Below are 9,882 nucleotides of genomic sequence, written 5' to 3'. Positions count from 1 at the left end.
AAATTTTAAAAAAATCGTCTTGGTATGCAGTAAACTATACCCGGAATCCAGTGCTCGGACAGAATATCGTTCGAGGTGAGAAGGGTACTCTTAAATCTTAGTTTTGGAAACTAACTATGAACAGGACGTGCCTCAACATTACTATCTTTTAGACATACTAGTTATTTGCATAATTTGATCCAGCTAAATTGAACAGAAATGATTGACGGTTCGGTTTCACGCTAAGAGACTAATACCTGAGGCATGGTTAAATTACCCTTGAATTCAAAACGTTAGTGCAAAGTTTCAACCAACATTTTATCTTGATAAAAGTATGAAATACATTACGATAAATGTGCACGGTAAGACTTAATCACGAACTTCATTGGTTGGGAGACTGAGGGGAAATTTACCGCAGAAAGAATTTCATTATCACATCTTAAGCGCCAATACAGAGTTTGAAGTTATTCGGCATTCATTGAATTGAAATAGGAATTAACAGTAGTATTTACTGCAACCAGACGCATCATCATGATAATTTCAGAAATGTTAAGAAATAGCTTTAGAATTTGTGCTTTCTATTCTATTACAGAGTGGCATTAAAAGTTTCATTATCATTAAAAGTACGATATGCTCATTCTTTACAACATAGTTGTGCACCGGAATTTCAAAATTGTGTTTAGAAATTGATGCAGTAGTTAATGGCCGAGCACAGTTTCGAGAAAGATCGCACGATTGATCTACGATTGCTATTCATTTGAACGACCTCCGGCTTACGCTGTGTGCCTTGTCAAAATTAAAAGCTCCACGCAGACCCTAACCTTTTTTCCTCAACGCTCACAAATAATCTGGCAAAATCATTGACAAGTAAAGGGTGTGGGATAGGGATGTTTCGTCAATGTAAAGCGGTCGATTATTTTTCAAACGAGACTGCGCATTCACGCGTTGAGAGCGGGAGCATTCACACCCAGAAAAAAAAATCTTGATAGGAATTCTGGTATTACCTGTGTTCGCCGATAGATATTTTTCAGTTTGTCTCAATCTCCTCTTCAATCATCAGTGCTCAGTGGTACGATCAGTTTAAAATATTGAAAACAAGAGCTGCCGTGCTCTTTATTTGTTTTGTAAAAATGTGTATAGCAGCAAATTACATGAATGACTGACTTTAGTTCATTTTTACGCCGATGCACTCCAGAGAAAAACAAAGGATCAGTCTGCCTCAGTTAACCGCAAGACTTCTTAAGCGTATGAGTGTCTTTTTTTAGTATGTTTTTATCTTTAGCTGGGTTACGGGAGGAGGGTTGGGGGGAGATTCGGGTGAAGAGAAGCATGAACAGTTGATGCCCTGCAAAGATTCCGAGCTAAAAGGTTTCACTAGAGTGCTTGGGACACTTTTTTCTCCTGTCTATCAGCGTTCTATAATGCAATGTCCAGACCAAAACATTGCATGACATTTTCTCGCGACAATAAATTCAAAAGACAATCATACTTCGAGTATGAATGAAGAGTTAAAGTTGAGAGGAAGAAAACAAGCCGCACTTGAAAACAAGTCACGTGTTTAATTGCCCTCAAGCTATTAGCCAAAAACGACAACATTTGAAGCCCCGCTGGTGCATTTTCTCTTCTACGTCGATTGAGATGTTTGAATTCTTCAGCTCAAACTGAATTTAACGAATTTCTTCAGTGCAAGCTAAACTGAAATCCTCATAACAAAAAGAAAAAAAAATGCAAACCCGAGCAAACGTATGAGGTCTCGAATGTTGGATTCTTAAGGTGAAGAAGGCGTCGGAGGAGTCCTGATGTCATTGTACTCATCGACGTACAGTCAATATCGTTCTGTGGATTCCTTTTTGAGAGTTGTTTCAATGTTACGTGACGATTCTCGAGAGCAGCAAAAATGCTTTAAGATTCTTCCATTCACTTCCATTTGGTTTTGGTCAGTGAGCCTGCAAGTGATTAACAGACATGTTAACTTCAAAGTGAATTGGTGCAGAGTTCCGAAATACATCTCAATGGCCACAAAATTTTATTCATTGAAGGACGTTTGAATATCAGCTTAGTTCTCTAAAAAGGATAAGTTAACAAAAACCCGTCCATAAGCCTTTAAACCCTAGGAGTGACCAGCATTAAATTTCTCCCTACAATATCAACCCTGAACCACACGTTAAGGTCAGGAGAATGAAGGAAATGATCACCACCAAAAGAAGCTTTTGATTGTTAGACAAACTCTCTTTGTCAGCACCTAAGGAAATGTATAAATAAAAGTATGGAGAATATGCATACTGATGTTAGAATGTAAAAGGTTAACTCATCCTTTCTCTTCTTATTGCGTCTTAAGAAATGAACAAGCAGTGTAAACCAAAATTATTGAATGAAACAGTGTGAATAAGTACTTCAGTAGCTTTGAAAATCAACTGTCTTGTTTAATTATGATTTGTATCATCATTATTAACTTAAGTGAATAATAACAGACTAAAAGCGAACGTCTATAGATCCATTACTGTTATACCTTTACGTTCTGATTCTTTTCTCCTCGGTAGCTCCACGCGGATGAATTTTAATCTACCCGACGACAAACCAACGGCTATTAGATCTTCACGTGCGCAGACCCCCAAACTGAACGGTCTCTCCTTTATGTCGAGCACGCAGAGCAAGTCACCGGTTCTTACTTGAAACAATCGAAGGAAGTTGTCGCTAGTGCAGCAAAGCAAAGACTCGTCGTCACAAGCAAATTTGCAGTCGACGATGTCAACGCGGTTTTTCAGCAAATTGTGCCTCGTTTCACCGCATCTGGCATCGAGGATATGTAATCCACGACCTGCATCGAGGGAACCCCAAGTCACAACAAACTCTTCTTTGGGCGAAATAATAAGCCGGGGCCAAAACGGTTCTTCAAAATACTTTCTACTCTTTCTTTCCCACGAATTTTTCTGGGAGTCGTTCTTTCTCAACCAAATTTTCAACTCTATTATGTCAAACAAGTCATCGTCTATTTCCTCACAAGTGCAGACAAGAAAGTCACCCCGAACATTGAAGTAAACAAATTCAATATTTTCTTCGCAAATAACTTTTGTTTTCCCAGAATAAATAAACTCCCCACTGGTGACGTTGAAGATGTCTACTTTGAGCAATTTAAAGGTGGTTGAGCCTCTCAGATATAATTTAACTGGATTAGATGACCCTTTTAATGACATTAAAAAAAATGTTGTCTCCTCTGGTGGATAATAAACTACCACATCCGGTATATCTGTTCCTTCAAATGAATGGTCTTGACTTTGACAGGCTATCAGTTCCTGTGATATAAGAGTAAGCTTTTCATAACCACTCAGTTTGGAAAGAGGTCGTATGCATCTCGTTAATTCGAAATTCCACAGCTCTGGTACTCCATTCCCCATACATAGTAAAACACCTTCCTTCATAGGCACAAAAAATAGAGACGGAAAAGCAAAAGACCTCTTCGGCATCAAAATTTCTCGATTCGACAATCTTAAAACGGTCACTTCACAAGACCTCTCATCCGAACAAATGGAGTACAGAGTATCTCCCTCAGGTGAAAGCATCACCTCATTGACTGCTGGGCTTTTAAAGGAACAATCTGGATGACTGACGTCCACCAAGGCGACGTAGTTGAAAGATGGGCTACCCGCCAGTATTGAATTGTCTGATAGCCTTGTGTAAAATCCTGCTTTTAAATCTGGAAAAATACGGCTTACACTCTGCACCAGACAAGTCCCCGCATTTTCCTCGTAAAAATCAGTTAAATCTAAAGTACTTGAATCACTTGGCCATAACAGAAATTTGCCTCGCTGAAATGAGAGCGATGAGACACCTGTCGAGGAAGAGAGTTGATCTTCACTTCTGAGGGAGAACAGTTGGTAATCATGTTCGCCATTCCAAACCCAAGCGTATGAAATATGAGATCCAATTTCTGCGAGCACAAAACCTAGAGAACCAAAAGCGAATATGTAATTACCATCGAAGGCAAGGTGCATTAGTCCACATGGAACATATTTGAACTTCCATCCTTGCAATGTGTCGCAATGACGAATGTACACGCGTCCAGTAATATCTGCAGCTGTGAGGACTGACCCATCTGGGGAAATAGCGAGACATGCAACGTTTTCATCCAAAAGCATGCAGCATAATTCGGCGCCATCGTCTATGTTCCACAGAGAGATTTTTTTGGGATCATTACTACTGTCAGTTAAAAATTTTCTCCTGTTTCTAGAAAACGCACAATTTGAAAAAACACAATCACTTTTCGGAAAAAGCTCATAGGACTCTCCACCTAGGGTGTACACATTTCGCAAGCATCCTGGTAAGACATATTTTCCACTAGCATCAAAAACTACTGATCGATAAAAAGTCAAACCAGATTGCACCCAACGATATGCTCCTTCATCGTGCGAGGAACTACCCCAACGAGATAAGGCCGTGAATTCTTTCGCAAATAAGGATGGTCTCTTCCATTCTTCATTCCCTGTGTGAAGAGACCACAGGTGAATTGTTCCATCTTGGCATTCACACACCATATAATCCATTTCGGGTGAAACATCAAAGCATGCCACAGTACCTGAACAATAAAATCGACCTTGCACTACTTCTTGTTCTTCTTCTTTGTCTAGGTATTTCATGTACAAGGCATGAGGAAGCTTGTTTTCAAGGATTGCTGCTGCTCCAAGAGATAGCTCGGGGGAGCCCTCGTTGACCAAAATTTGAAACAAAGCTTGTGGGTGGTCCTTCAACAGATAGGAATGTTTTCGAAGGGCTTTTGACAGAGAGCTTAACAAAGAATAAGTTCCCTCTTGCAGTGAGGCGAGGTCGACGTTCCTTTGAACACGTTGGAGATCATCTGAAGGAACCACGCTGTTCACACAAAGTCTGCGAAAAATGAGTTCTAAATCTATGACATAGGATTTTACCAGGTGATCTACGTTGTAGGTAGTTGAATGATCACCCAGTCCATCCAGCTCGGTCATATGCTGGACACCATGTTGCAATGCGTACTGTTCAGCGTCGTTGAAATGGGAATCAAGAAGCTTCTTGTCTTTAATTTTGTCAAGCTCAGCAGTGCAAAGGTCGAAGAGGATCTGATGCCCTTCCTTCTCGTCCACGATGAATTCATGCTGACCATACGACGACGTATTTGTTAACCAATCTTTCACGGACTTATGGATGAAGTGAACTCGATCGTGGCAGATTGGCAAAAGAGAAGAGATACAGGCGATTATTTCATTTACCTTTCGTCTGGCAGTGGAACAGTTCCCAGTAGGTTGTAGTATTCTGGAGGCCAAGGCCAATGGTAGAGGCTCTCTGGAAGCGGCTAGGGCGCATAGGAAATGTAACACTTGTTCTTCTTCAATCTTTAACTCTTTGCAAAGTTCCTTTTCTAACCGTTTAAAATGATCAAGATAAACGGATGAAATACCCGAAGGCAATCTGCTCTCCACCTCCTCGACGGTAATTGGCGAGGCATTCTCTTCGAGTGCAGCACTAAGAAAATATGCAAATAGGAAAATACCCTCAGTCCTTTGAACCAGTTTGTCCAAGAGCACATTCTTATGTTCTTGCTCAAGTTGCTTTCCCAGACGTAGTTGAAAGAAACGTTTGATGTCGCTTAAGTTCTCTTCCTGTTTTTGGTTCAGGTGTATGGGTTGCAGATGCTTCAGGCTCTCCGTAATGTTTATTTCTGGTCGGGCTGTCACGAGAAATCGAATCCATTTTGGGAGCTTAAAAAAATGCTTGCCAACGACATCGAGAAGCTCGTTGCGTCCTTGATATTCACTTTCGTCCAAGCCATCTATTACCATTAAGATGTTTCTTCCTGGATCTTTAACAGCATTAAGAGGTTCCTTCAAAAGCAGAGCAAAGAGCTCTTCGACACCCATGCTGTTGAGTGGTACCCCCAGATTCCTTGATAGTTTTTCCACGAGAGCTTCCTTGTACTCGGGTAAGGTGTGCGTCAAATGACAGGCCAAGGATTGAAGCATCAGCTGTGGATTTCGATAGCGCACTTTGTTGTGCTGACAGAAGTGGCTCCCTGACAGTCGACCAGCTTTTTGCATTCTCTTACACGCAACAGCGGAGATAACTGACTTTCCCATGCCAGCATTGCCACTGATGACCATTACTCGATTTTCAGAGCTTTTGTCGTCTAACCATTCATCCATCTGTCGGAAGATCCACTCACGGGTTCCTTCCTGGAATCTTTGCGCATGATATTCAATATCCCCTCGGAAGTCGACCTTCGCTAGGTTTTTAAGGGCCTCAACTTCCCAATGATCTTCTCTCTTCTTCTTTTCGTACTCAGCTACCTGTTTAAATTCTTCGATTCCTACTTGCATTTCTTCAACAGCCTCAAGAGTTTTTGCCTGGCAGTGGGACAATTTCTCCAATTTAGACTTGGTATCCTCAAGTGTTTTCTGGTCTTCTTTTTGGTTTTGACGTAGATCTGCAACGTCTTCGTGCATCTGTATCTGGAAATTCCGTATATCCCTCAGCTGTGACCACGTATCTTCTTCACTCTCAGACCACTCACGTAACAAGTCAATATAGTCTTCCTCTCCACTATGTTCGGCTTCTAATCTATCTATTTCTACCTGGTCAAACCCAAGATCAACAAGGACTGCGCGAATTTTCGGCCACAGGGACAAAAACACTGACATTTCAACGCCAGTGGTGGACACGTGGCCATACAACTCATTGCGGAAAAACTTCACTCGAGCAAGGTTAGCCTCGAAAGAGGTGTCACTAATAGGTGGCATCGCGTGCCATCCTAAGGATGGAGGGGTGAGGCCACACATGTTGGTCAAAAGGAGAAACAGGAGAGTGATATCAAATTCTTTAGAATCAGGTGGATCCCCACTAGGTGGGAAAAGTTGGTACCACTGGGCTAAACGCAGAACCTTTTTCTTGAAAAGAGTGTGCAGTGTTGTGTAGTGAGAACTGAGACCAGCAGCTAGTTTGGTAGGGGGGTGAAAGGTATCGAAGCATTTCCTCAAAACCGCTGTACCGCCATCAATAAGAAGTCTGCTGAGCTTGGCTCCATTCGTCTTCTCTACAGAACTGGCAAGTGATGAAGGTGTGGCAGCTGCCATACCTGGTGCTTTAGGGCATGGATTCTCTAGGGAAGCTTAATTGTCAGAACAAGACCCTGCCTTCAAAATTTCCACTGTATTCTTCTTACAAAACGGTCAGTGCAAGAGTGCCTTGATTGGATGTTTGTGGCCGAATGTTGTTCTAAAATGTAAAAAGTAATAAAAAGATTCTTCATAAATTCGTAAATAACATGTTTAAAGACCATAATACTGTCGCTCAAAAGCAAAGCCAAGAAGGATAATCATCATGTCAGCTATTAGAAGAAGGTCTCAAGTCATAAAATATGACAATTGGGGAAACTCACACGATTGTCTATCACAGGTAATTTTTCGCCTTTTTTATGAAACCAAAGAACTACGGATTGGTATCAAACTCATTTCCTTTCGACAAAGCTGGGTTCTGTCGCATAAAAAAGACATCAGGTTTAGTACGTGCCTACTCTGCCATTGTAAATGATTTTACATCTGCGAATTCGAATCAGCAATCTCAAACGTTTAATGTCGCAACATTCATCGAGTTATCTGATGTATTTTGTAGCCACTCTTGTAATCAATTATCTATCCCTTCTCACTGATGTACCTTTTCTTGTTATCTAATCAGCTGATATATTTTATTCACCTACCATTGCCCTTTCGATTATGATCGATTGTGCTTCTTCCTAGTTTTCTCGTAACTTTGAAAATTCAATAATGTAGTCAATTATATTTACACAAGCCGCCTCTACTAGCGTTTGCTATTTGCAGCTCATGTGCATAGTTAACTTAAATTTAGGCTTAAGTGAGAAATCTGTGCCGGTCAAGTTCAACCGAACCTTTTCTGTTTAGGAAACACGCAATGGTGGCTTTCATAGCGGTTTTTTACAAACGAATATTACCTTTTGGCATGCAGCAGTGAGTTTTGTTAAACTAGGTGACTATATGCTACTAAGATTACCAGAGAACTTAAGACTCGGTCAACATAAAAACCCCCTGTAGAATGTATAACACCACATGATGATGATTTTCATGACAAGAATGATATTGAACAGAGTGACCTCTCAAGGTAACTGTTGATTTTATTTAATATTTTCCTCAAACAGAAAAACAATTCTTGATCATGTAACCTGGTCATTCAGGTGAGACTAGTGTAAGCCTTCATAAATATGTGAATATGTTTATCTGTTCGTGCAATGGGTGAAATGTAGGCCGGATTTTCATGGGAATAATAGGTCGCATTCTCAACCTAAAAATCTTATCTTCCATCTTATTCAAATTAGTTCATTCAGATTAGTTTTATTCGAGAGTAGAGTGACTGGTAAATGTACTAAATGACAATGGATGAGAACCGCATAATTTTGCGAGTCATGCGAAAAACAAGAACTTTTCCTTTTGTACGTCTTTGATGCTGTAGACAATGCACCTTTCGCTAATTTCATTTGTGTAAGCTTTTGTCAAGGATTAACCGCAGACAACAAAGAAGTAATTATTTTCTCTCTCTCTTTATTCAAAACCAATAAACCGCATCGCAGCTTTTATCTAGAAAGTACGAACTGAAGGCAAAAAGTGGATGATATGCAACTTGCGTGCTTAACATTATCTGGATATAAGTTCCTAGCACATTTAAGACTACTTAATTGAAAAAAAAAAACTTTTGCTTAGCGCATAAAATAAATACTTGAAAATAGACACAGACGATGAATTCTTTGAATTTTTGTCAAGCGATTGAACCTTGGTGCGCAGTGAAGTAACCGCGAGATCTAGCAAATTAGCTTTGTAAGTTTGCGACACGGATTGTATTGAAAGCAATTCATTTTCCTCATAGACTTTTTAAATGAGGTCTAAAGTAGAAGTAAACTCGAATAAAGAGATAACTAACTCAACCAGAACGGATTTGAAACACTAAATAACGCAGGGACTTAAATCCTCTACTAACTATGGCCAAGATGCATACACAACAACTCAAACTTTCCCATCTCATCGCAGAAATCTATTTGTAGTGTTTCCCCTTTCCATCAGCGTTGAGTGTAATTAGTTGCATGCCTAATATGATATCCTAAACGTATCCCCCTGATCTGAAGCAATTCACCCAGTAACTTTGAGTGCAAAACAAATCCACTCCTACGTAACAGATTTCTGATGCGGAAGTCACCCAAGGAAAACTCAGAAAGCTCCCTCACGAGTGAAAACAACAAAGTAGTGACGATTCTAAAGTAAATTTCGTTTCGTAGTTTCTAACTTTCACCACCAACCTGCACTTGCTGCTGTTTATTGCGGACGCTTGCAGAATCTTCCTTCAAGTCGTCTGTTCGCTTGTTCATCGCTCGATGCACACCCTTTGTTTACGCAGGAACTTTCATCCAGTCTCTTCGCCATATTCCTCCTACTGCCGAAAGTCGGCCAGGGAGGAGGGGGTTGGGGGGTTAAGGGGGCGAGAATTGACACATGGCTTTTCCTTTTCCGTCTAAATTACCTTATGGTTCTTGTGTGATTAAAAGACTTAACTTTGAAAAATATATCTGATCTATTAGATGTCCTTCGGTGAAATGTCACAAAAATCGATTACCAATAAATAAGGAGATCATTACTTTTCAAGTGAACCTAAGATATGATATTTTGTAACATTTCCTCAAACAGAGGGAGTAATTGATAGTCAAAGTAAAGCTGTCCCGGTCTCTTTTCATTTTGGTTTTCTGCTGATTTTATTGCCGAGAATTGCTTCTCACCCTTCCCTCTCCAACTACCCTGGTCAGCATTAGATTCCATCCACCAAAACCACCTTGGTCGAGAGGGACTGAGATGGAATGATGGACAACTCATGACTTGTTAT

The 9,882-nt window shown here is 40.4% G+C and overlaps 1 protein-coding gene across 2 annotated transcripts; it reads right to left on the bottom strand.

Annotated features, from left to right (window-relative positions):
• Window positions 1-1,296: 1,296 nt before the first annotated feature.
• On the bottom strand, window positions 1,297-9,429 carry LOC131780433 (uncharacterized). Of its 2 annotated transcripts, XM_066166945.1 has the most exons (4): window positions 9,305-9,371; window positions 7,382-7,476; window positions 2,489-7,218; window positions 1,297-1,925 (listed from the first exon to the last, which is right to left on the bottom strand). In XM_066166945.1, exons 3-4 carry the CDS (start codon window positions 7,074-7,076, stop codon window positions 1,897-1,899), a joined length of 4,617 nt encoding a protein of 1,538 aa, XP_066023042.1. In that variant the 5' UTR covers window positions 7,077-7,218; window positions 7,382-7,476; window positions 9,305-9,371; the 3' UTR covers window positions 1,297-1,896. The 2 variants fall into 2 exon arrangements, with proteins under 2 accessions (XP_066023042.1, XP_058953023.2); XM_059097040.2 differs by lacking the exon at window positions 7,382-7,476 and having other exon boundaries at window positions 9,305-9,429.
• Window positions 9,430-9,882: the final 453 nt, after the last annotated feature.

Source organism: Pocillopora verrucosa, chromosome 5 (genome assembly GCF_036669915.1).
Source record: "Pocillopora verrucosa isolate sample1 chromosome 5, ASM3666991v2, whole genome shotgun sequence".
Lineage (NCBI taxonomy): Eukaryota > Metazoa > Cnidaria > Anthozoa > Scleractinia > Pocilloporidae > Pocillopora > Pocillopora verrucosa.
Note: the sequence above shows the minus strand (reverse complement) of the source record. Positions and strands in the feature narration are given on the sequence as shown.

Excerpts from the sequence above, each read along its gene's own strand:
- LOC131780433 (XM_059097040.2), bottom strand. The coding sequence starts at position 7,076 with ATGGCAGCTGCCACACCTTCATCACTTGCCAGTTCTGTAGAGAAGACG. Across the intron at positions 1,926-2,488 it reads AAAAGAATCAGAACGTAAAG|GCTCACTGACCAAAACCAAA; the intron begins GTATAACAGTAA and ends AATCACTTGCAG.